The sequence below is a fragment of the Eurypyga helias genome, unplaced genomic scaffold, assembly GCF_000690775.1.
Source record: "Eurypyga helias isolate BGI_N326 unplaced genomic scaffold, ASM69077v1 scaffold10327, whole genome shotgun sequence".
Classification (NCBI taxonomy): domain Eukaryota; kingdom Metazoa; phylum Chordata; class Aves; order Eurypygiformes; family Eurypygidae; genus Eurypyga; species Eurypyga helias.
In genome coordinates this window covers 23,974-50,095 of record NW_010262313.1, presented here as the reverse complement: position 1 = coordinate 50,095, position 26,122 = coordinate 23,974, and the positions used below count along the sequence as shown (strand labels likewise).

General features: G+C 51.2%; 1 protein-coding gene across 1 annotated transcript in view; it reads left to right on the top strand.

Annotated features, from left to right (window-relative positions):
- Positions 1–444: 444 nt before the first annotated feature.
- EPHA8 (EPH receptor A8) overlaps positions 445–26,122 on the top strand; it is a gene marked incomplete at its 5' end in the record, with an annotated part of 42,506 nt that continues 16,828 nt past the window's right edge. The window contains 3 exon segments of the mRNA XM_010155679.1: positions 445–509; positions 11,092–11,755; positions 24,983–25,138. Of these exon segments, the coding sequence (XP_010153981.1) occupies positions 445–509; positions 11,092–11,755; positions 24,983–25,138 (885 nt within the window).

The window sequence follows — 26,122 nt, the reverse complement described above, 5'->3', positions numbered from 1 at the left end:
CTGGAGAAGCGTCCAAATGAGGAACAATCCTCTGGTTGCAATGGTGTTGGCCCAGCATGGGACTGGTGGACAACCTGATGCTTGGAGTTTGTTTCCCCAGCTCTCCCTTGCTTTGCGTCCCCTCTGACCTGCTTTTTGCAGCCTCCTCTCCTCCAAAAGGACATATTGTTCTCAGTGCTGTGGCCAGGACTGTTTCAGCCCCATCCCACCTCTACCCTGAACTAACAACTCTGGAGAGCATTATTTGTGGTCATCCCCTCACTCCATATCTGCCTCAGCTGCAGCCAGGCAGGTCCTTGGCTGCAGCCCCATGGAGTGATGGGTGCAGGGGACAATCAAGTGAGTAGGATGCGAGGAAGGGTCGCTTGTGGTGGCTCAGTTCCTCACCCCTCTGGGATGGGGAGAAAGCCTTCTAACACAGCATTTTGCTCCTGTGTTTTCCAGTGAACTTGCTAGACACGTCAACAATCCCGGGGGACTGGGGCTGGATGACTTATCCCTCGCACGGGGTAAGTATGAAGCAGCTGTTGGTACATGGGGGACCCCAGTGGGATGGGTCATCAGGGTGCCTGTTGGCAGGGTGAATGGACATCTCAGCTCCAGGCTGGTCAGTGCTGATGTGGCAAACAGACCATGTCTGTTGGGAAAATGCCAGCCTGAAAGACTAGCAGTGGGATGCGGCCAGTTTGGAAATGCTGTTTAACTCCCCATGTCCCCTGGTATGGACCAGGTTGTCACCGAGTCCTGAGCTTTGAGGGAACTCAAGAGCTGGGTCACTCCATGGGCGCTTATGCTGAGAAGCATCTCATTTCTTGCTGTACTGGAGGAACATCAGGAGGAACAGCCCAGAATGACTGGGAAGCTCTCAACCACCTGTAATCAGAGGGGTTTGCTGTGGGAACTGGGCAAGGGGGCGAGGGGAGCATCCCCTGCGCATGATTTCTTATGGGGATGTAAATGCACAGCCCTGCAGCATGACAGGGAGGGATGTATGGGTGGTGACGCCCATGTGAGCCTGCTATCTCTACTGGCTGGATACTCTCCACACGCTCCCTTCATGTGCATTTCCATGTTCAGGTTTTCCTGCTGCAGCAGCTTTCTGGAAACGGGGAGTTTCAGATGGCTGCAGTCACCTGGCTGTAAGGATTTTGGTCATTCATTTAGTGAACAGAAACAATCCCATAAATAAACACAGGGCCAACTGCAAGGCACAGTGGGGCTTGCTGCATTGCACAAAACAGGAAAAATTAGGGTGCTTACCTGGATTTCACTGCTGTGGGTTTTCTTTTTTTATTTTTTTGTGTCCACTCTTTTTCATCCCCTCTCTCAACTAAACAGTCCTAATCTTTTCAATTCCGCCTCCTACAGAAATCTTCCCAGGCCTCTAATCATTTTCATTGATCTGATGCTTGAGACTTTCAGTCCCTGTGCTGTTTGAGCAGGAGTGATCAGAACTGTGAATTCATAATAATAACAGTGACCAGATTTATATCAGACATTATCAAATATGTAAATATATTCAATCATTAACTCAGCCCTAATTTCAGCAGTTAGCTGTTGCAATGATGACTATCCTGGAAGTGTAATAGATTCAGAGGTACAAGGTCAGAAGGGACCGCAGAGCTAATGTGATGTGATCTCCTGCATGAATACAGGCCTTCAGACCTGTCAATGCACTCGCATCTCCGAAAAGCTCAGGTTTTAGAAAACAACGTCCCTGACTACCAAACTGCCAGTGGTGGTAAATCCTCCAGGTCCTGTAGTGATGTTGTTAACAAGTCACTGTTAAAAACCCATCGCTACATGGGTTTGCCTGGCTTCAGTTTCCAGCCACCAGACCCTCTTCTGCCATGGCCGGGATAAGAGAGATGTTGTCCTATTCATGGTCATCCACAGGCTGCCCTCGGTCATGTGAATCCCTGTCCTGTCACCCTGCTGCTGCCATCTCATCCCAGACCTGCTGCTGCCTTCTCATCCCAGCCCTGTTGCCAAAGCTGGCATCCTGGAGTGGGGATGGGGGATGTCATGTATGTTTAAGGGATCAGGGACCAGGGCTTCCCCTGCTCCTATTGGGAGGGAGGATGTTTGTGGGATGTTTCTGGGAGTGAGGCTGTTTTCCTTTGTCCACTTCCACTGCTCTGCCTTTCACCGCACCCTAAGCAATTCCTCCCCATAGACAGACCCTCCACCACTCACAAAATGCCCAAGATCCTCCTTCTGGATCCTCCACCATGAGTTCAGCTTTCTGGACGCTTGTGTGACCACATCCGCAGGCCCATTGCTAGCTGACAGACATGCAGGTGAGATTCATCACGTCACTTAGGTGACTTGCATGAAGATGAATCCACCTGAGCTGTCTGTCCTAGGGACACATGGGCATGACTGGGTACTGGGAGGGGACTTTTTACAAGAGCCGGTAGTGATAGGACAAGGGGTAATGGGTATAAATTGAAATCAGGGAGGTTTAGATTAGATGTCAGGAAGAAATTCTTCACAGAGAGGGTGGGGAGGCAGTGGCACAGGTTGCCCAGAGAAGCTGTGGATGCCCCATCCCTGGATGTCTTCAAGGCCAGGCTGGATGTGGCTCTGAGCAACCTGGTCTAGTGGAAGGGGTCCCTGCCCATGGCAGGGGGGGTGGAACTAGATGATCTTTAAGGTCCCTTCCAACCCTAACCATGCTATGATTCTATGATTCTATGACTGGGCAGGACCTTGCACTCCAAAGCAGACAAGGTATTGAGCCTACAGATGCCTCGTTCGCAGCACATCAAGGAATTTCATGACCAGTTAAGGTACAGTATCCTGTACTGTGCATCTGCAAATCCAAGGGCTGAATCCTGGATTCCGACCCATTAGGGCTGTCAGGTGTAAAGTGTTACATGACCATGGAGTTCTGGGTCTGGCTCACAGGGCAGTGCCCACAGTCCTGCTCTCTTGCACTAAGCCAGATGCCCAGCAGCCCTTCACCAGCAGCCCAGCAACTCCTGAACCTTAATACATGTCTGAAATCTCCACCTTATTAGTAATGTTTATTAAAACTAGTTAATACCGGATGCCAAAAAAGAAAAAACTAAAACCAAACAAAAATACTTGCATAATACCTAGTGCCAGTGCCACCTCTTGGACATGCTGCTGTGTCCTCCTAGAAGTCCTAGCTAAGTCATGGGGTAACACCACTTTTTGCTTATCCTGTGCTTTTCCCTAACTCATGGCCTTGTTACTGAGAGGGTGACCATACAGCTGTGGGAAACTGTCTTGAACACCTTCAAGGAGGGTGCCTGGGTTTTGGTGTGACATTCTTGCACAAACAAGTCTGCATATCTTCTTCCAGCTGGATGTTTTAATGGCCCCTCAGAACACTTGTCTGGACTGTGGTTCTTCCTCCATGGGGCATTGCATCATCCTGAAAGGACATCTCAGTCCTTTAATTTTGTGCTGGTCCTTCAGCTCCAGGTGCTTTTTGAGTAGTAAATTTGCACTTGGATCCATTTGCCATCACCAGAAAGGAGGTGGGATAGGGTGCTGGTGTCTCAGAGAAGCTGCTGTAGGACACGTGCCAATGATCTGGCACTGAGCAGATGCCTCCTGAGCAGCCCCTGCAGCAGGGTTCAGATTCAGGTGGGAGAGAAGCTGGGTGACTCACAGGCTTGGTAGCTTGGGTCCATACAGCTCCAATCCTGGTATGATCTCTGCTCCAGGGAAGGGACTGAGTTTGCTGGTCACCATCTCAGGAGTACTACTGGTGTCCCTGGGACTGTCCCTGCCCCCTGTGGCACGCTATGACTCTGGCAGCCCTGAGCTGGGTAGAGCCCAGCTTCTGGTGTATTATGGAGGGGGTGTACTGTGAAGGCAGATTTTATTTGAGGTCCCTTATTTTTGCTGCTGTTTCCTTAATTCAGATACTCCTTCTGGAAAATATGGCAATGCCCCCCACCTCCAGTATCGTCCCTTGCTGCCTGCTGGCTGTCTTGCCTGAGCCATGGCTGGAGTGTGTGCTGGGTGCCAGAGTGTGCAGGATTTCCCTGCAGTGCCTCTGCTCTGTCCACGGACAGATCTATCTGTCACAGCAACCAAGGCTGCTGACCCTAGCTCCCCAGCTGAAGTGACATTTGCTATGCTCTACCCGCATCTCCGTTCCCCTGCCCTGCATGGGCCCAAGGCCACTGCATGGGTGACAGTGGGTTGGTGCGTCGGTCTGGCTGCATCTTTGCACGGGACTAAACAGCACAGAGCTGCAGTTCCAAGCCTGATGACCTTAAAAGGGGACTTATCTCCACTAGCTCAGTCCATAGTGCCCTACAGATTGCTTTTCCAGCACCATCCCTCTGGGGCAGCTGGGGATGCCAGAGGAAAGGCAGCAGTTCTCAGAGGTTTCCTCTTCTGGACTGGGAGATCCCAGAGCTGCCTGCATAGTCAGGACAACAGTCCGAAGTACCAGCAGTGCAAAACTGGAAGGGTATCACTTGCAAAGTCCCTATGTTTTCATCACACCTGTGGGCAAGGTGAACTTGCCTCCCAGGAGGGTTTTTTTCCTCTCTGGGCTTACTGTGGCCAGCAAGAACAGAGGAACAGAGGGCTGGGAGCAATGGGCACAGTGGGGGTCAGCAGCACCATCAGCTCTGGGGAGTGTCAAGCCATCAGGGAGGCATGTGTGGCCTGTTTTGACATTTCCTCTTGCCAGACAATTAACCGAGGGGTAATTGGCTGTAATTGCCGCTCAGGGGTTTAATTGCATTCCCCCCTCACCTCCACCCTGGAGACACGTGCAGGAAGCGGAAGGGTCACCAGGAGCATCCCTGTCCCGCAGGCTGCGGCTCCTCTCAATTATAACTTCAAAGGGCTCCCAGGAGCTTTGCAGCTCGCTCCATCCCCAGAACAATTCCCTTTGCATTGAAAATTAAATTCTTATCAGTGCCGTCAAAGAGGCTGTCCCTTCCCCTTCTGTGCCTCTGGTTTCCCAGCTCTCCCGAGCAAAATGCTCCAGTGCCCCAGTGCCCTTCTCTTCCCCTCTTCTTGCTTGGCACGTGACCTGCTGGATCAGAGGGAGCCTGATCGGCCCCTTTGCAAATTGCTTTTCTACTGACTAATTAAAACACTGATGAGATAAGTCAACATATTATTAATAATTATTGTATCGTCTACTTTGATTTACAAAGTCAAACAGGAAATGATTTTGTTCAGACATCGGGTATGTAAGGATGCCTTGCAAAAGCTAATTACATTGGGAGCACCTTGATTGCTGCAGAAAGGTCTCCCATGAGCTCACAACCTCCCCATCTGCCCCCCACCAGCATCTCTGTTGTCTAGCCCCACAGCATCTCCCTCGCTGCCTGGGCTGGGATCAGCCCACAAAGCTCGTGGGCATCTGCTACTCAGGCAGCTGCCCCAATGCCTAGCATGCTTCATGTTGGCTTTGCTGGTTGGATCACCAGGAAAGATCTTCAGAGGTTGTTTGCACCTCCCCTTATCTGCCCCTCCACTCCTGGTATCCAGAGGCCCCTGAGCACAATTAGCCAAGAGTGCTTTTCCTTCATTCTGCAGTAGTTCAGAGAGAAGTCCGGCAGAAAGGCACCAGATTTGCTTAAAGGGTTGCCATTCCTTGGATTTCTCTTCCAAGCCAGAGCTTCTGTCTGAAAAAAAAAAAAAAAAAAAAAAGAAAGAAAAAGAAGATGGGTAGGAATGGAACATTGGAAAATAAAGATTTAGACTAGTAATTGAGACAAAAGCTCATCTCCCTGTGCTTGTTCAGTAAATGCTAATTCCCCAGACGCTGGTCAGCACCAGGAGTTAATCACCTGCAGTAAAACTCAGGGTAGTTAACCGCCCAACAAATCCCTCCTTAGCCACAGCAGTGACTGATTTCATGGGGATTATCTGCATTAATGCCTCCCATTTAATGATTTATAGGTGCAATAATGTTCTTTTTTCCTCTCTTAGTGACAGCAGCATGAGGGACCCGGCTTCTGGGGAATTGCAGGAGCTCATGGCTTGCTCTTGGGAGGAAGGAAAGTGCTGGATGCCTCAGCAGCAGCAGCAGCTTTGCTATGCCAGGCAGATGTGGCATCCCTCCTGCAAGCTGTCCCAGGGCTGGGAAGATCTTGGCTTCTCCTCTGGGCACTGCAAGGGTGGTGAGAGGCTGAACCACTGCTCCAGGGGGATTTGGTCTTTCCTTGCATGTTTGCTCCTCTGCTTCTCCTCCACCTCCTTCTCCCCACTCTTCTGTGCCACACAGGCCTTGGGAGACTGCTAAGACCTCAGCCACCCAGATATCTGGTGTTTGCATCTCTCACCTTTCATCATCTGGCAAACTTTTTTTAGAACTGGTGTTGACTTTAATTTAAAATATTAGGCAAGCCCCTGAATACAGATGCAATCACGTCCCCCCTCCCAGTGTGTGCGCTCACCACATTAATTATGATGTCCTCATTTCCGTCTCGTTAAGGGATCTTATCACAATAGTGGGGGCCGGGCTGGGCTTCATTTAATAAAAGCCACTTCAAGCTGTCAGCTGAGAGCAGGCGATGCCGGGAGGCTGGGTATGTGCACAGTGCCTGTGCTCTTGAACTGATGGTACCCAGCATCAGACACTCCTCTCCCTGGCCATAAGAGCCTGTAATTAAGGTGAAATAGAAAAATGCTTCAAGTCACGGGGATTCCTGAAGCGGGTCCTTCCATCCCAAATGACTGGCAAGTTCTGGGACCTGTCAGAGCTTGTGGGACCTTGTCGTGGTTTAGCCCTGTTGGGCAATTAAGCGCCACCAGTCACTCTACTACTCCACCCCCACCCCGCTCCCAGTGAGGAAAGGTTGGAGGAAAAACAAGGGAGCCTCGTAGAAATTGAGATACGAACTGTTTAATTATATAAATTAAACTTGCGGAGTTACTAACAATGCTATTGCTGATAAGTCATTAAAAGAACAGAAAAATAGAACAAATGATGCAGGATCTCACCACCCGTGGGTGGACACAAGCAGGTTCCAGGCAAGGCAGAAAGATAAATCCAAAAACCCTGAGAAAAGAGGAAAAAACCCAAAATAGAGAAAGAAACCCCCTCAATCAGCCCGGGAGCTGAGAGCAGAGAGAGATAAAAACCTTTCAAACCCAGACTCCTAGATCAATCTGCTGGACAAAAGATGCTCCCTCGGCGCTAAGCACCCGCCCCCAGGTCTGAATAAAGACCTGGCTGGAAACCCCGAGCCGCCCCCCACCCATATTCTGTGCCCGCCCCTCAAACTTCCCCCCCTCTCCCCTGCCCGGCGGTGTGCAGGGCTGCTGGTACCGGGGTGACACCAACCACTTAGCTTGATGGATCATGGGGTGAAACAAAATGTAGACTGTCCCTAGGAGAGCAGCTCATCGCTGCCCGGGACTAGGACAGACCTGTGTTGCCTTGTGGCATGCTGGGAAGATGCACCTGTAGCATCCAAGCCACCAGTTCAGGTGGCCCAGCTTCCCTCCACACGTTTCCACTGACGGCAGAGTTCTTGCCCTGTAGACCAGTGATATAGGTGCGATGGTTTGAGCTGGTCTCGGGTTGGATCCCAAGGCACTGTGTATGGCCCTGGGAAAGAGCTGGTAGTCCAGCTGCTTTGCAAGAAAAGAACCAAGTTTGAAAGAGCCATGCTGCAAATACAGACCCTCCGAGTTCTCTGCTGTGGTTGATAACAACCATTGCCAGTGCTTGGAGATGGACAGTTAGCTTTTTGTCAGCAGTGAGGATGCTGCCACCCCTGGAAGTGCCACAGGGGGTGTGGGGACACCGCAGTCATGAGCATCATCTCCTCTGCCAGATTTGGGAGAGGAGTGAATGTCTGGAGACCCAAGGCAACCACACTAGCTGGAGGCCAAGGCATTTGCAGAGGGGAGATGGCTGTGCGTTGCAGGGAGCATCCCTGCAGCTCTGCCCTTGCCCTGTGCGTCTCTTCTCATGAGCAGCTCTGTCTCACTTCCCCCCCTCTGGGAACTCAGTGGGGAAAAGACAGGAAACAGATGTTGTGTTAATTTGTTGATTAATTGTGACAACGACTTCCACACCCTCCATAGTACCGCGGTGTGTGCACACATTGGTGCAGGAGCAGGGAGCTGGCTGGCTCCCGCCTGCCCCAGTGTAGTGCTGTGCAGGGAGCTGTGCCGTGCCTGTTGCTGTACACACTTCAGGGCACCCTTGTACCCCTTGGCCTAGTGGCAAGAGTGTAATCCATCTGTCACTGCACTTTCTCTCCTCAGAACCCTCTCTCATCAGAACTCTCTCAGCACCCTCAATATCAGAAGGATATTGACCAGTTGGAGCGAGTCCAGAGGAGGCCACGAAGATGATCAGAGGGCTGGAGCACCTCTGCTGTGATGAAAGGCTGCAAGAATTGGGCTTGTTCAGCCTGGAGAAGAGAAGGCTCCGAGGAGACCTCATTGCAGCCTTCCAGTACCTGAAGGGGCTACAAGGAAGCTGGGGGGGACTTTTTACAAGGGCCTGTAGTGACAGGACAAGGGGTAATGGGTTTAAATTGGAAGCAGGGAGGTTTAGATTGGATATCAGGAAGAAGTTTTTCACGGAGAGGGTGGTGAGGCACTGGAACAGGTTGCCCAGAGATGTTGTGGATGCCCCATCCCTGGAAGGGTCCAAGGCCAGGCTGGATGAGGCTTGGAGCAACCTGGTCTAGTGGAAGGTGTCCCTGCCCATGGCAGGGGGTTGGAACTGGATGATCTTTAAGGTCCCTTCCAACCCAAACCCGTCTGTGATTCTATAATTCTACAGGCTGGTCCCTGCAGTTGAGGAAGTTGGTGTGTTAGAAGGGTGCTGCTGGTCACAGACACAGCTTGACCCTCTAGCAAAGCACACAGGTAACCTGGTCCCTTTCCATGTGGTCTACCTGAGTGCTGGGGTGCAGAGCAGGTCCTCAATGATCCTAGGACCTAGGATGAATTCAGACATTTCTGGAATTCAGAAGATTATTTTTTTAAATGAACCAGAAATATTTTTCTCCCCTGGCAGTGACTTGACTTCTACACCCTTTGCCACCATATTCTCCTCTGACCAAGCTTTTGTTGAAGTCTGCACCCAGAGCAGCTGCCTTTTCAAGGTTGCCTTGAGCTCTTTAGGAGTGAGCAGCAAAGTTTTCTAAAGGCAAGCTGCTGGGGGAGTTTTGAGGATGTACATCACTGAAATGTCTGCTCTGATCACCCTAGCACAGCAACACCTCCTCCCTCCCCGGGAGCTGCAGGTCAAGTGGGTTAAATGAGGAAGGACTTTCCCATCTGAGAGGGGAGAAGGGAGGAGGATGTTTTACAGGTATCACTGATAACCTCTTTCCAACATCTCTCATCCTGTGATGGTGAAATGCCCTCACCCAGCTGTGTCCTGTCCCTTGCAGTGCTGTCAGCCACATACTGAGTTTGTTGGGTGCCTGTCCGGGCAGAGCTGCATCCTCGCCAGCTCCCAGTCACTGGGGTAAAGTGCTCAGGCTCACCCGATGAGTTGAGCATCAGGCTCTTTCTCTCTGGGCTGCTGTTGGTTTTGTATCTATAATGAACTACGGGGTACCAGTTGCATAAGAAAACACCATTTTTGCCCTGTCAGAGCAAACCGAAAGGTTTATTTTAATGTACTTGCAATGCTGCTTGAAAGATTTGTTTTCCTGCTCTGGGCACTGCTCCCCCACCCCCAGACAGCACACATACACAGTGCTGAGGTGGGGGGCTGCTCCCTCTCAGCTGCCTTTGGCAGTGCTGGCAGAGCTGGTAACCCGATTAAGATGCAGGCTGGGAGGGCTGAGGTTGCAGGGGGCAATGGTTTGGTAAGCAGAACAGCAAGTGCTGCAGGAGTGACAGTACCTTCCCCAACTTCTGCAGGGCTGTGTCAGGTCTGCCTCTCACAGCTGTGCTTGATCATGGTGATGGGACTTGGGCATCTCCAGGGAAAAGTCCAAAGGTTTGAAGTCCTCCTCTGCTCCTCCTCCACATTCTCCAAAAAGAATTAATGGGTCCCAGACGCCTCCATGGGGGATGTGATTGGGGTGCTGGTTTGGACAGAGACGTGAGTAGAAGAGGTGGTGGGAAGCTCTCAGAGAAATTCTATGGGTCCTGGTGAGGGGTTGGTGGGATTGGAGAGGGTGGAGACAGAAACATGTTAGGCAAGCGTGAGCCCCCAGAAGTGTCCTGTAGTCCCCAACAACTGAGTTGAATTTGTCCCTCAGCTATGGAGCTCATTTGTATCCAAAATCTCACTACTTCTCTCTTTCCATCAGTTAAAACCACTAAGCAACATGACACAAATATCCCTGTCCCTCACCCAGAGCACCCCTCCATTGCAATCCTGCTTGCTGCAACCTGCTTTTGCCCAGCACCTCTTCCCCAAGCTCACCCTGCTGACACTGCTACACTGAATTTTAACCCAGAGCTGTCAAACTGTAAGTCCTCAGGTTCCCAGAGCCAGCCCCCCATCCAGCCTCTCAGCTGGGCTGAGCACTGTAGACTCACACCGAGGAACCATGCTGACCTCATGTTGCCTGGGAAGAAGGGGGTTTTGAGCCCCCATGGACCCCTGTTTCTTCCTGGAAGTCCTGGGTTCACTGCATGCTCCCCCTTCATCCCATGGTATGCACCCCAAAGCTGATTCTCCAGCCTGGAAAGCAGCCTGTTTAGTTTGTGCATGGAGGCTGAATGAGCCAGAAGAGACTCAGGTGAGCACCACACCGGTGCCTTCCTGCTGCTGCTATGAATGGCATGTTGAACACCAAGAAAAGAGACTTGTGGACATGGTCTGGAAGGTTTAGAGCCCTCCCAAACACACACTGCCATCAGTTTCTGTCATCAGACCAGATGTGTGTAAGCATTCCTGTCTGTGAACAGGGGTGCACAGCACCCAGCTCTGCCTTAGGGTGGCCTGTGAGAGTTACTCCCCAAATTAGTGCTGGGTAAGGTCTGCTCATCCTCATTGTCCTTTGGCCTGTGGCAGCAGTGATCTATCATCTGGACACAGCTGCAGGATCAGAGGGAGTTCATCCCAGTGTGGGTGATGGCACAGACTCCAGCATCCCCGAGCTTGCCCAGTGTTCGGGGACATCTGGAATGACGTATTCTCTCTCTGTCCCACAGTGGGATTCGATCAATGAAATGGATGAGTTTTTCAGCCCCATCCACACCTACCAGGTCTGTAATGTCATGACTCCCAACCAGAACAACTGGCTACGGACCAACTGGGTTCAACGGGATGGCGCGCGGCGGGTCTATGCAGAGATTAAATTCACCCTGCGGGACTGTAACAGCATGCCGGGCGTGCTGGGCACCTGCAAGGAGACTTTCAACCTCTACTACCTGGAGTCTGACCGGGACCTGGGCACCAGCACCAGGGAGAGTCAGTTTATGAAGATTGACACCATTGCAGCTGATGAGAGCTTCACCAACGTCGACTTGGGAGTGAGGCGCCTGAAGCTGAACACAGAGGTGCGGGGTGTGGGGCCACTGAGCAAAAGGGGTTTCTACTTGGCCTTCCAGGACATAGGTGCTTGCATTGCCATCGTTTCGGTGCGGGTGTACTACAAGAAGTGCCCAGCAATGGTGAGGAACTTGGCATCCTTCTCTGAGGCTGTGACTGGAGCAGACTCATCCTCCTTGGTGGAAGTGCGGGGAGAGTGCGTGGGCCATTCAGAGGAGAGGGACACCCCCAAAATGTACTGCAGTGCTGAGGGAGAATGGCTGGTGCCCATCGGGAAGTGCGTGTGCAGTGCTGGCTATGAAGAGCAGCGGGATTCCTGCATGGGTGAGTCCCTGCTTCTTGCTAGCAGTCCCTGCAAGGGGAGGGATGGCTGTAAAGGGGCTCTTGCCTCTTTGGGGAAGGTCTGAGGGCAGAAGCTTGCTCACAAAAACTTGGAATACCTGCCTCGGTGGAGACCAAGTGCTGCCCAAGCCTTTGCTGACCAGCTTTGTGCTTCCAAAATGTGTCACTGGTACCACTGGCAGGCTCCTTGTGAGCTTCTGTGAGCCTGACAGTGACAGGTCCTGATGCACAGGGCATGGCTTTGGGATGGGGACTGGCTTTGGGATGGGGGCTCACCTGGCTCCATTTTCCCCTACTGTGGAGCATGTGGCCCAGACATCCCAGCTCAGTGCCCCAGGAGCTCTGGATGGTGCTGAGATGGTGCTGGTGGACTCCGGCAGAACACAACTTGACCTCTCCAAAATGCTCCACCTCTCACTTCCCTTTGGCAGTGGGTTTGAAAGTGAGGAATGCAAAACCAAAACACTAAACTTTTATGAAACAAGGTTATCGCGTCCATCCATCACCCTTCCCCGGGGCTGCTGCAGAGCCCTGACATCCAGGGGTGTGGAGAACCGTCCCAGGGGCCCTCTGTGCTGCTGGGCAGACGTCATGCTGCCAACTGTACAAACTGTGATAAGGAAGCGGGATGACCAGCAGCAGCCGTGCACCAGGCACGGGGATGTGTGTGTACAGAGCATAGCACTCGGGGCTCCCCGTGAGAGCCCTCTGCACAGATTTGTTTGCTCTTGGTTTCTTTACGGGAGGTGTTTAGGGGAGCAGCACAAATAAGAGTGCGGGGCTTTTGTTTGAGTTTTATGGAAGCGTTAAGTGGAACATTTGTCTTGGGGGAACAACACAAGGTTAGGACGTCCGACGCTGGGCTGGAATCGATAACAGGTACCGCTGGGATCCATGCTGGCCCCAACAGGTCCCCAGCTACACAGAGTGGGAAGGATGGGCAGAATAAATGCTTCTATCTCAAACTCCTCCAGCCTGTGACCGTTGATTTGAAAGTCATTCTAGATGATGACTTAGGGATAGATCAGGTAATTCAGAAAGGGTCATCTTCTCCCATATTAAAGAGTGGGTGCAAAGTGTGCATGGGGCCAGGCATGTTCTACCAGAGGGGGCACTGGCATGGGCTGCCTGGATGCCTGGGTTCCAGTCCAATGACAGCAAGGAGCTGCAAGCTAGTTCAGATGGTCCAAACACCCCTTCCCCATATTCCCTCTCCTGCTGTCCCATGCAGCAGGCTCTGCCCCAGGAGATCACCACCTCACAACCTGCAAGCTGAGGGAAGCCCTGCTATCAGTGTTGTGCTCAGTCTGCCTCATTGTCCTGTGTTTCCTCAGACATGTTTGTCACTCTCTGAGACCAAAGCTTGGGAGTGCTCCTTCTCTGCTCTCCTGCTCTTTTCTGGTGGGACTGACCCTAACCATAGGCAGGGCACAGGAGGAAGCCTCTTCCAACCTGCCTCCCTGAGTGGGGTTGACACAGGCAGAAGCTGACCCTTCTGCATGCAGACAGACTCAGACCCATGCTGCTCAACCAGCAATGCTCTTGGGCGAGGCTCTCCAAGGCTTGTGGCATCAGAAACACCACAGAAATGTCACTGGACTTTCTCCAGCCTCATCGTCATCTTTCCCTCCTGACTCCCCTGTCCCATTGTCCTTGGCAACTCCTAGCACAGGGAGTTTGATAGCCCAGCCACAAGTGAGCAGGGGGAGCACCTCCTTCCTAGCATCTCCCTCAGTGGGTCAGTGTGGAACTGGAGTACATATATTTACACACAAAAGCAAACAGATGCAAATCTCTGATCTAAGGTTCTCATGCTTGATTGGGGCAGAGTTCATTTTTCACAGTGAAAAGTGCCTTTCTGGAATGATTTATAACCCCAGCAGATCTGTCGGAGTTGGAAATTAGCCGTTTTAATTGTCAGGCGGACAAAAGCAGGATTCCAGTGGCTGTCGCCCCAGCAATTTTTCATTCTCCGTCACAGGAATGAGATGATATAAATCACTCCTTGTGGCTCTAATAATCTTTCTATAAATATCAGGGAAATTCATTTTTTCCTTTGAGGGAAAAAAAATTAGAGACAAGATACTTTGCCTCTGTGGCAGTGTTTAAAATGTGATTCCAAATTAATTTCCTTTCGCCTTTCACAGATGGACGCCTTATTTGTCAAGCAAATGTTTGAACAGTGGAGGTTTCTCCCCCTCCTCTTTAACGTTCATTTTTCTAAGGATCTGCCAGAGTGATGGAAGACAGGTCAGGAAACCAGATCATGGCCTGTTCCCAGTCCTTCAGAGGTGAAGGAAGGCGGGACCACAGATCTCGAAGGATGGGATGAGGTGGGACACGGCGGAGGATGTGTAGGAACCCAGGGAACTTCTTTGCCTCTCATCCTATTTACTTTCAGCCATCACCTTGGATGCCCCTTTGTTTGAGCAGGAGGGTGGTGGCTGGGACCTCCTTGCACTTACCTTGGTGAGCTCCACACAACAATCATGTTGTGATGTCCTGGTGTTGGTCATAAAGATGTGAGGGACATTTTCCATGGGACCAGGGGAGCCAGATCTTGGCCCAAGGGCACTGGGGTCAGGATGATGCTAAGGATGCCAGCCAACCTGGCATCAGATGTGTCACAGCTCTGCATAAACAGTCATCCCTTGCACCTGAGCCTCATGCATCTGCCCAGTTTGTCTTCAGAGGCACAGGACCCCCTTTCCCGGCTGTGGCTGGACATGGGTGCTGCAGTGCCTTACTGGACAGAAACCAGATTTGAGCATGAATTGCCACAGCTGGTGATGGGGTCCTAGGCTCTGCCAGCTCCTAAAATTCCCAGCTTCTAGTCTCATGACATCTTCTGCCACAGCCACCCCAAGGATGAAGCCCCTCAGGGTCTCTGTCTCACTCTCTCTCCCCACTTGCTTTTCCCCTCTGGTTTCAAGGCTCTGAAGGACTTTGCTTCTCTCATCCCCCACCATCCACTGCTGGCCTCAGATGTGCTGCTCCTTCCTCCTTGAAGCCTATCAGCCCACAGCAAGGTGTGTTAGTATCTCTTACACACCGCAAATAGCAACTGCTCTGCCTAAATAGCAGAATAAGCAAGGGCGTAAGTGAAAAGGATCTGTCCCAGCAATTTATCAGATAAGAAGACAACCAGCATAATTCAACTTCTTTATATGCAGCTGCAGTACAGGACAAATAGGGACCCATTTCAATAAGGTCCGTGCAATTAGAGAAATGAGAAAGGGGAGAAAGGGGAGCCCTTTAACCCTCGGTCTGCTTCTGCGGGAAGGGGAGAAAACCACAAGCCATCTCCACAAAGAGCCACGAGTCTGAGAGCTGGGACAAGCCTACCACATCCTGCGGAAGGATGGAAAGATGGACAGGGAGGCTCAGGCAGGTGAGGACAGTGGCTTTTCATGCACACCCCTCCTATCAACCCTGGCCAGCCTCTTGTTCAGGAGGGATGCTGGGCTCCTGAGCAGCTTTGGGTCTGTGGCTCTTGTACTGGGGGTCAGACTTTTGAGGCAGATGTGAATTACTCCTTGGGCTGTGCCTGCCATCATCAGTGAGCAAAGCTGGGAAGTTGGGCTAAAATCTGTTTAGCTGATCGTGAGTTGTACACATGCAGAGAGTCAGTCTGGACCATCAGTAGCAGTGTCACAGCTATGGATCACAGTGCTGCTCTCTGGAAGTGGACACAAACCCATCAATCTATCCAGCCACCAGCCATGGAGACCTCCAGGAGTTCAGAATCCCCCAGGAAGCCTTTTCTTTAATGAATAAATGAAAAAGGGTAAATCAGAAGGGACAAGCCTCCTTCCCTGCTGTGGGTGAGACTTTGGCAGAAATGCAGTTCCCAAAGAGCATCTTTGTGATATATCAATGGGTTTCAGGAGTGGGACTTGCTGTTCAGACATTTTTGTCAAAAGTTTGGGACCAGGCATCTTAGCCTCTGGGTGTCCTGATTGCTCTGGTTGCTTTCTGTCTGCAGTGCTTGGGGGTTCAGCTTGACTGTTGCCTTTGGCTAGAAAACGGTGGTGAGGGGGCAGCAATTAAGCAGTTGCTGTTCCGTCAGCCCATTTGCACACGAGGGTGAGTGTTCGTAGCCTGCCAGGGCTGAGTGAGAACAGCTGCCAAACAGTGGTCTGTTCTGTGTGGCTGAATGAGGATTTGGCCCTGGGGTAGACCTTACCCAGCTCTGCTTAAGCTGAAAAAAGGGCCTGTGTCATCTGGACAAGAAGAAGAGAGGGAGGCTGTTACTGCCAGGACCCTTTTCCCTCCAGCTTCCAAATCGAAAAAGGTGGGAATAGGAGGGGGACTGCTGGCCCCTCATGGACAAACCCCTCTGCTGCTGGGCTCTCTCATGCCTCCTGTGGCACACGGCTGGTGGAAATGGATTTGGAGCGTCTGGTTAGCAATCTGGAAGCCAGTTAATTTTTTCCAGTTGGTGGGATTCATGCTGATGAACCAATCAGCAAATTTAATGTACCTTGAACCTTCCTCATGGGCAACTTTAATCAAGCAATTAAAGCATCACAGCATTGCTAATTAAGAGGAGGAAATACCCAGCTTGATAATTATGTGCTTGTGAATACAGTTTTGCATCCATGGACCTTTATGAAGAAAGTCAGTGGAGAATGACTTTCCAGCTGATGGGGCAAGGGGTGAGCAGAGCTACACAGTGGAGGGGAAACCCCATCTAGCTGCACCCATCACACATGTACCATGCTGGTGGGCACAACCCCAGCCACACAGGGTCAGGTTAAGCCCTAGAAACACCATGGGACAACATGACACAGGCAAACCATTAGCAGGGGAAGCCAGGTCAGAGACACGGACTCCGGCTGGGCTGGGCAATGACCTGTGGCCACAGCAGCCAACTTTTGCAGCTGTGTGAACAGTTATGGTCCACATGCGATGTTCGAAGAGGAGGAAAGGTGGAGGCTAGTGACCTGCTCTCCTTGGTCTTGGGCTCAAGGGGATGGACCCCTTTGCTCAGCGCACAGCAGGTGGGGATGCTGCTTGCCCCTGGGTACCTAGCCAGGGAGACAACAACCTATGCTCCCTTCCCTCAGTGCAGAAGTGGTGGAAAAGCATGCAAGGAGGAAGAAAGATATGCTAGTGGATTAAGAGAGTCCACCAGAACCCTGGTCCATTCCCTTCTCCCCCAGATTCCTTATGCCTTTCTAAGTCAGAGATGCTCTGAGAAGCCTCAGGCTTCTCTCCCCTTTTTCTGCTAGGTGATTTTTTCATCACAGAGCAACCATGAGCTCCTTGTGTTGTGTCTTCACGTGAAACAGCTGATACAGGCTGCTCCATTGGAAACAGGGCACTAGTCCTGCTGGGCTGACTCCAAGCAAAAATCCTTTTTCCTGCCTACATGGGGCCCCCAGAAATGTGCCTGTGAGTCACTCATGCCTCTCAATCAGCAAACCTGGGATTTCAGTGCACCCAGTAGCAGGATGGAATCCATCTCCCCTAGGTCCTGCCTGGAAGCGTATCAAGGTGACAGATAAAGGTATGTCAAAATACACTGTCATTGCAACTTCAAACAACCATGGTTCATATTTCTTCGCAAATCAGTGTGGATTTCAAGGAGACTTTCTGTGCAAGTCCCAGCACACACACACCAGCTCCAAGCCACAGTGTTGCACCTCAGTGATGCCTGCTGAGAGTCTCCTGTGCCTGCTGGCAGGATACCAGGCTGTCACACCTCGACTGCACCAATGCCCTGGGTGCCCACCATGGAGGGCTTCTGCTGGAGTATACCACAGTGGGTATCCTCAAGGGCAGGAGCAGTGATAGTTTTGAAGATGCTCTGTGGGAGTTATGCAACTGTCCTTTCAGTGATGCCAGGCAAACAAATCAAATTAACTTAGTGATTCACAAGATTTTCATTGCTGGTTTTCAAGCCAGTCAACTGCTCTGTAAAATACAGTCAATACCTTCTGGTAAGATTATATCGCCTTCTGTTTATTCCATGCAAGCCACACCACCTAAATAAATAAATAAAACTGTTTGTTCTCCAAAAAAACATAAGCTAGGACTGTCAGGATCCAGGTTTCATACATCAGATGGGAACAGACTGCAGAGAAGATTTATCAGAGGCACAAATTGCTTGTGAGGTTTGGGCTGGACATTAGGAAAATCTTCTGGAATGGGTCACTGGAGAGGCAGCAGGATCTCCTTCCTTGAGGATTTCTAAGACTAATCTAAACACAGCCATGACAACTCTGATGTAGTTTTGAGGATAATTCCAGCACTACCAGGAGATTGGTAAAAGCACTAGAGGCCCCTTCCACAGGTGCAACTGAGATCCTTGGATTCACACTTGTACCAGGGCTTCCAGCTTATAGTCCTAGACCTGGCTGCTAATTAGTCTGTTTGGATTCCAGGTCTGCTGGGCTGTGTGTGTATGGATAATTTAGCACAGCGAGCATGCTGGAGAAGGCAGGGTGCAGGATAAGGTGATCTCAGTGTCTCTGGCACCTTTAGTCCCTTCCTCTAGAACTCATGCAAGTGCCAGCTGCATTTTCCAGGGAAACAAAACAAAGCAGCACCACCCAAACATGTAAAGCCATCTTTTTTTTTTTGGTTACGAACAAACAAAAAGGACAGAGATGACTGCAGAGCTGCCCTTTCCCCACGAACAGAACAATATATGTTTTGCCCCTAGCTGAATATTTTATTTTTTACAACTTTTCCTCTGGGTTTGCTGTGTTTAGCTGCGGCTGCAGATGAAGGGTGAGTATGATGCTAGGCTGGAGTTCAGCGTATTGTTGGGGATGAAACAAATTTCATTTGTGCTTGGTAAGTCTCTGTAGTCCCTGTAAGAAGTGCTGAAGAGCAACTGGACTGTGATGGAGGTATCTGACTTACCTTCACCAGTTTTGAAATGTAGGGGGCTATTTATTTATTTATTTATTTTTATTTGATCTCTTCTTTTTCACAGAATTTGGCCAGGTTCAGGCCATGAACGCAGGTTGTTGCTCTGGATTAACAGTTTGTGGGTGCCTGTTGTTGGGGAGTTTAGAAAAAATCTGCAGGAAATACCTGGAATTTTGCACCAGTACTTACACTGGAGATGGTGCAATGCAATGGGAGGCTGGGGACCTTAAATTCACTACCAGCATATTTGGAGGCTTGGTGTGATCGCCTTGCATACAGAAGATGCTCCTCGTTCCCACACAGCAGTAGAACTGTGCCAAAAATTTGTTCTGTACTCAGCATGAGAGCCAGATCCCACCCATGTCACTGCTTTTTGTGTGCTGACTTCTTCCCCTTCCTGAAAACGAGACTGCTGCTGACACTTTCCTGTGAAGGAGAAAGGGATCCAAAAGCTGGTGGTGCTCAGCTGTGTGGGGGCAAGGCCTGTTCTGGCCCCTGCTGTGCTCTTCACTTGCTTCAGCTGGAGTGATGGGCACCCTTATATTAAAGCTCAGTTCCTGTTTATATCCATAGCTATTTGCACGTGGTGAGAGGGCTCACAAGCACTCCAAAGCTGCGTACTAGTTCCCGCAGGGGCTGGGATCAAGATCTTGGTGTTTGTACATCCTTTCTTCATTTATGCACATTTGCTTCCTGAAGCCTTGCTGCAGGTATGCAGGGTTACCTCCAGCACTGTCATCCGCCAGCGTGCCTCCCATTCAGCCCTGCTGCTTCCTCAGCACAGTGTGTACTGGGGTTGTTTTTCATCTGGTGAAAACTGTGTTTTTTTCAGAAGCCTTGAATAGTTCTGTCTAAAACCCTCTGACAAGACTGAGTTTTGAAAACAGCTTTTTTTTCTGATTCTAGCATTTGGCCACCTGTTTCCATCTGACTCCTGCAAGCTGTAGCGTTTTCCCAAATAAGCTTGATAAAAAGCTTTTGCCCTGGGAGCGAGCGAGGCTGTCACCTACATAAGTCTGCACAGTGTCACCTCAACTCTGCTCCCATAAAAGGATGTCTGCAGTAGGCAGCAGAGCAGCACTCACAGCCAACTGGACATTTCTTGACTTTTTACTTGTTCAGGATGTGGGGAAGAAGGGCAGGACAGAGTCAGGGGTACTTTGAACAATACTGAATTCACTGCAAGAGGCAAGACCTGCTGATTTTTCTATTGCAGTGCCATGAAGATGTCCAGTTTGGGATGCAGCCAGTCTGGACCATCACAGTTCCAGTTTGCTCAACACTGCGAGTGGAATTACTCCACTTGGAAGACCAGGGCCCTCCTTACACAACTTGTCCTGGTGCCCATGAAATCTGGGTGTAGACCAAGAGCTGTGCAGGGTGCCCTTTGCTGCATGTGCCATTTGCTTGCATCCTGCTGTGTAGGGTTTTGCTAGCTTTGAAAAGTCTTCATGGGTGAAAACTCCTATTCCTCTTTCTGTGATGCCCAGGGGGTGCAAGTGAAAGAAGTGTCAGATGGGTTGAACTGTGGGAAGAAGGGCCCAGAAGCAGGAAGGTGGTGTGAGCTGGAGTCTGGGGTGATATGAGACAAGTTCAGGTGTGTGGAATGGTCTGAAGGGTGGTAAGGTAGCATTGGGGGTGGGGAGGGTTGTGAGTTGGGCAAAGAGGCTGCAAGGTGGGAAATGTGCTGTGTGAAGGGCTGTAAGGTAGCCCTCAGGGGCTAAAGATAAGGCAGTGATCAGGGGTGTGAGACAGTACAAACATCACAAAAAAGGGTGCAGAGGACATCAGCAGGGCCATGGGGCAATGCATAATCTAGGGACCAAGAGTTTGCCTGAGAGAGCCAGCCCCCAAAACCCGCTCCAGACCATCGATCAACTTGGGGATAGAGCCCAGGCTGACCTGAGTTTGCAGGGAAAGGGGACCACAGCCTTGCAAAAACACAAGGTTTGGGGCAATGAGGCAGATACCTCTTTTTAAGATGTGACTGTGAATAGCATACTTTTGGTTCAGTGTCTGTGTCATGTGGGAGCTGAGATTGGAGACCTGCTAAAACCAGATTGAAAGAAGCTGGGATTTTCTCTGATAGCTTTTCCTGCAGCATGGAGGGCTCTGGGACTGGTGCCTGTCTCTGATTGCCACAGTGGCTGTGACACCCTTATTTCTATCTCTATCTCTTCCCAGCACTGTCAAAAGGAGGTACATGGCTGCTCTTCTGGTGCTTGCTCATGTCCAGCTTTGTTGCAGGGTCAGGGAAGGGGGCAACTGGTGGTACCTGTGCCTCAGAGCTGCCACATGACACCCTCTCAGCTGTGTCTTTGCCCTTCCCAAATGTCCTGGGCTGAAGATGGAGCCAAGAGGGGTCAATGCTTGCATTTACAACTTCACCAAACTAGCTCTTGGATGTCCCACCAAGGCCACCTGCAGACCACTGGTCCCAGGCAGCAACTTCAGCCAGAAGAGCAGCTTGTTCCCAGCTAGCATATCCTCGACAGGTCCGTCTATCATCTCCTGAGCTCTTCCAGCTTTTTAGCAGACGTCCTGTCCCCAGAGGATGGAGAAAGAGGGAGACAAATGGACCAAACTACAGATGGCTGGCAGAGCCTCCCCACACTTGCTGCTTCTGAGACAGGCCTGCTGCTCCAGGGCCCGATCCATGAGGGTGGGGGTGGTGGGCTGAGAAAAGCAGGCAAGATGTGCTGTGAAGGGTGGGGGGATCAGTGGAAGCCCCATGGTATTGACCTCAAGAGGCTGAGGTGAAAACTGGGGACCCACTTATGTGACAGAGAGTTGGAGATGTGCTCTGCAACGCACACAGGTTTAATGTTGGGGGGTTTTTGTAGGCTCTGCTTGTGACACTGAGACCTGCCAGGTGTCTGGGCTGCAATCCCAATGCAGATGTGCAAGTCTTGAGGTGGGCTGCAGGCAAAGGCCTGCTGCTGTCCCATGTGCACTGTAAAACCACACTGTGAGATAAAGCTGCCAGGACAGGCAGCCTCGGCTGGGTTTTAGAAGGGGAATGGCAGTGGGGACAGAAGGAGGACACCAGTAGCAGGACTTCTGGTGGTCCATAAAGAGGCAGGACCCAAGATCCTCAGGCACAGAGCAAGGGTATCAATTGCATGAAATAACGGAAATAAATAAATAAATAAATAAATAATCCCCGCCTTCTGCTGGGCTCCTGGGAGGGCACTTTTGGCAGGCGGCAGTAGCTGGATGCAGTGAAGGCATCAGGACAGCCGTTCTGCACCTCCCTGGTGGGTAGATTCAGATTTTGGTGGCTTCAGTGGTGTGCTGCAACCATGGCTGTGGAGCCCTGTAGATTTCAGACCTGGCGCGTTTGATTGAATTTTTCTCTCTGGCCAGTTCTCTGTTGGTTCACTCTTACCAGAAATAACCTGGCAGGTCCTGGTCTTCCACGTGCTACTGGCCTGGCATGAGAGAGCTCCATCCAGAGCAGGACATGCCTGACATCCTGTACTGTAGGGTTTTCATATCTTGTGCAGGTCCCAAGCTGGTGCTGCCTCCTGTGCCTGTGAAAGGCTTTGCACGTGTGTCCAGCTTCCACCTAAATAAAGCACCAGGACCCATAGAGGTGGATGACCCTATCCAGAGCAGTGCCTGCCCCAGCCCCAGTTGCTCTCCAGGCCTCCTCACATGCTCATGCTGTCCAGGTGCTGGGAGGTGGCTCCCAATGGCTCTGCCCTGGTGCACAAATTCACCTGTAATTTGTCATTTAGGATAATTTTCCCCCTGAGTGCCTCTAAAATAATTGTGAATCATTGCTACAGGTAATTAACATGGGGTTTTTTCAGCATTAAATGCTAAGTGATTACAATTTCTTGGTGTAAATCTGTCGTGCTTCGTGTTCCCATCCTTCCTGCTGGCCTGTCTCTCCATACCTGATGTAGCACTGATTTCTCTGCCCTTAATGAAATATTGGTGGGGAGACCACTCCAGTGACTCTTGAATCAAGAGTCTGTGGTTGCTGCATGGGTAGAGATGATAGTGGTTTGCAGGTCCAAGGGGGATTCACACAAGTTGAAGGCAGCAAATCCTGACATGCATGCTGCCCAGCATGGACTGGGGGGCTTTTTCATTGCTGGGTTCCCATCTGGCAGACTGTGCTCATGCTATGTCTTCACTCTTGCCCACACAGAAAAACTTTCTTTCATAGAGATTTGGATGGGTTTTTTTCCCCAGCCGGCTACCTCCCAAATTTGTCCCCACCTGAGAACAGGCTGTAACAGCATTCGTCTCAGTATTACACCTAAAACCAAGGTGTTTCAGGCAGGAGGGTGTTGCAGCATCAGGTGGAGGGCATTTGGTTAAAGGCAGTCCTTGGCTCTCTTGGTGTGTGGCATCATGAGGATGAGTCAGCACCAGAGCTTGGCAAATGTGAGTCCTTGGTGAGGCTGGCTGGGAACAGAAAACCTTCTTCCAACTCTGCCTGCCATATTTTCTCTCCTCTTCTGATGCTCTTGAGGAGGTGAAAGATGTCAAGAGAGCTGGGGAGCAAAGCCAGCCCTGACCTGCTGCAATTTACTTGTGAGTCACATCTGCCTTCCCTTGCATCCCCAATTCTGGGAATTTCTGCTCCTTGCTCTGATGCCCTTTGTGGAGTGGAGTAGCAGGAAGAACAAATTCCGGAACTGCTGGCATTTGTGTTTCCCAGCCTGCTGTACCAAGATGTGATACCGGCCTGTGATACCAATGTCTCTGGCATGTGCAGCACGTGTACATTCTGCTGGTGGTATTGCTCCCCTGTCTTTACAGTAGCCTTCAGTGCAAAAGTGCTAGAGAAGCTGGTGACAGAGTCTGAATAGAGACCAGCAGGACACCAGGATGTGTGGCTGGAGTGCTGCCTTCATCTGCCATTGCTGGAAGTAACTCAGTTATAAAGAGGCCATTGTATTACTGTGCAGCATGTGTTATGTGAAATACGTTGGTAGCTATCAGTCCAGGGAGATCTGTGACAAGGAAAGGAGTGTTATTAATAAGAAAACAAATCAGCACCTAGAAGGAGAACAAACAGACAGCACAGAGGGACCCAGACCACCAAGGTTGCTGGATTGCAAACAAAACCTTTCTGCACACTTGGAAGGAAAAATTGAGGCTGTATGCAACCCATCTGGCCACTGGGGGTAAAGACGGGAAAATGAAGGTATTACTACCGCAGTAGGGAAAACCAGAAATGAGTCAGAGCCAGGAATAACGCTTGAATCACTGGAACTGGTCCTAGAAGCATTTGGTGAATATGGGGACACAGACAGAGCCTCTTTTTCCATACTTGGCACCATAATCTGCAAGAGAGGACAGATCCTTCCACCCCCAGACAGATACATGACATGCCATATGTCACTCTTGAGGTAGTCGATTTTCCTAGCAAGTTTTTTGTTTGTGTGACGAATGGTTCACCTGATGGACTTCTGGGAGAGGTGGGGGTTGGATGGAGCAGACCCAATGCCAGCCCCAGTGTGGGATGAGCATGTGCTCCTGATGCACAGCCCCCAGGACCAGGAGGAGGCAGAGCACCTGAAGGCGGGTTGGGTTGACAGAAAAAACTCAGACTGGCTCATTTGGCCTTGCTGTTCCTCTGCAGAGAGCAGGCAGCATGCATGCACTGCCAGTTCGCAGCAACATGAAAGAGTAAGTGTTTTGCCTTGTCTTGTGTAAGGAAATTTGTCACTTTGGTGTCACAGACCAAAGTCTTTCAAGGGGATGTGTACCATGTCCCATGTGCGGAGCTTTTAATTCTTGAATTTGCCCACATAGATGCTCTTGAGCACCTGGCACACCCCGCATGAGTAGTTTGGCAACCACTGTGAAGTGACAACGGTGCTGCAAATTTGCCCCATAAACGATGGTTCTTAGAATAGTTTACAAGGTTCTGGTGCTGCCTGGTTTGATCTTTGCAGCACTGCCTGCTGTGGGGTCAGGTGGTGACGCAAAAGTGTGGCTGCAGTGGGGAGAGCTCTGGGCACAGGCATGGGGGCAAGGAGAGCAGCCCTATCTTCGCAGGCAGCTCGCAAAAAGCAAAGGTAGCCAAGTCTGCTTATGAAACAGTGGGGAACAGGTACCAGGATGGCAGCCTTGGGGGTGGACAGCCTTGGGGAGAGACAAAAGCAGTTTTCACAGACATGTGAGAGCTGGAAGGGGACTCCAGCTCTCACATGTTGAGAGAATTGGAGGGAAGGGTGGGTTTTCCATGCACTGGAATTCGGGTAAGAGTGGGGTCCAGCTTTGCGTTGGTGGGATTTGCCAAGCCGTGGGGTGCTCCTCGTCCAGGCGCATCCCTCTGACCGCTGCCTGTTCCCTCCTCTGCAGCCTGCCAGCTGGGATTTTACAAGTCGGCCCCGGGGGACCAGCTGTGTGCAAAGTGCCCCTTGCACAGCCATTCGGAGAGCCGGGCAGCCCACGTGTGCCGCTGTGACAGCAGCTTCTACAGGGCAGTGCAGGACCCCCCCTCGGCCGCCTGCACGCGTGAGTACCCTGGCTGCCCAGGTGCCCACCCCTGCTGCAGCGGGGCAGGGGTCCCGTCCTCAGACACGGTGGGTGCTCTTGGGCTGAGCCCGTCACGCACCCTTGTCTCTGTGCATGCTGCCCAAGAAACTGAAGCACTGGGCCTCCCTTCAACACACGAGCTGAGACCCCCTTGGCTGCACTCCACCACTGCCCTCGGTCTCATTCTCCTCCTGCTGCTCCAACACCCCTGGCCAGAGCCTGCTCCCCTTGCAGGGCTCTCTCCTGCAACAGGGCAGGATGAGACTGTGACTCTGCCAGCAAAGTGCCTGCTCACGCACCAGCCAGCGTGCCAGCCACTTGCTGGCTCCTTCCCTTTGCAGCAATGACCAGGGTGATCAGACCCCTGGGAGGCCATGGGGCAGTGTAAGTGCTGCTATACTCCCCCTCACTGTGGGTGGATGGTGCCACTAGGCTTGTTATATGGTTTCCATTCAGCTCTCTGCAATAGCCTGCTTGGAGGGGCCCACTGCTATTAAAAGAGGACAAGAACATGCCAGGAGAAGTCCTCCTCTCTGCAGTTGGTCCAGGAGGACAGAAGGGCTGCTGGGTGAAGTCAGGGTGAAAGGTCGGCAACATCAGACTTGTGTTTTCCTAGAGCATATACACCCAATCTCCCCAGGAAATGTGAGTTTACCCTTCCCTTTAGATGAGCAAGTCCTGCTTTTCACCCTCCAGCCCACTGACATCCTGGCTCTTCCTGCAAAATCTTCCCAAGTCCCCATTGCTTCCTGTTTCCTCCCAGAAACAAACATCAGATCTTCCGTGTCTGGCATTTGGTGTCCTGATCCAGAACACCTTACCTCCACAGCATTTCGCCTTATGACCTGTCTGTGTCTTTGCTGTCTTTGGAGAATTTCCCCCTCTGGGCAGCTCTGTCTTCCCATAGCATTGTTTGCACGTGCAGGTACATGCCGCCCAAGTTGCACCCCCCACTTGGCCCCA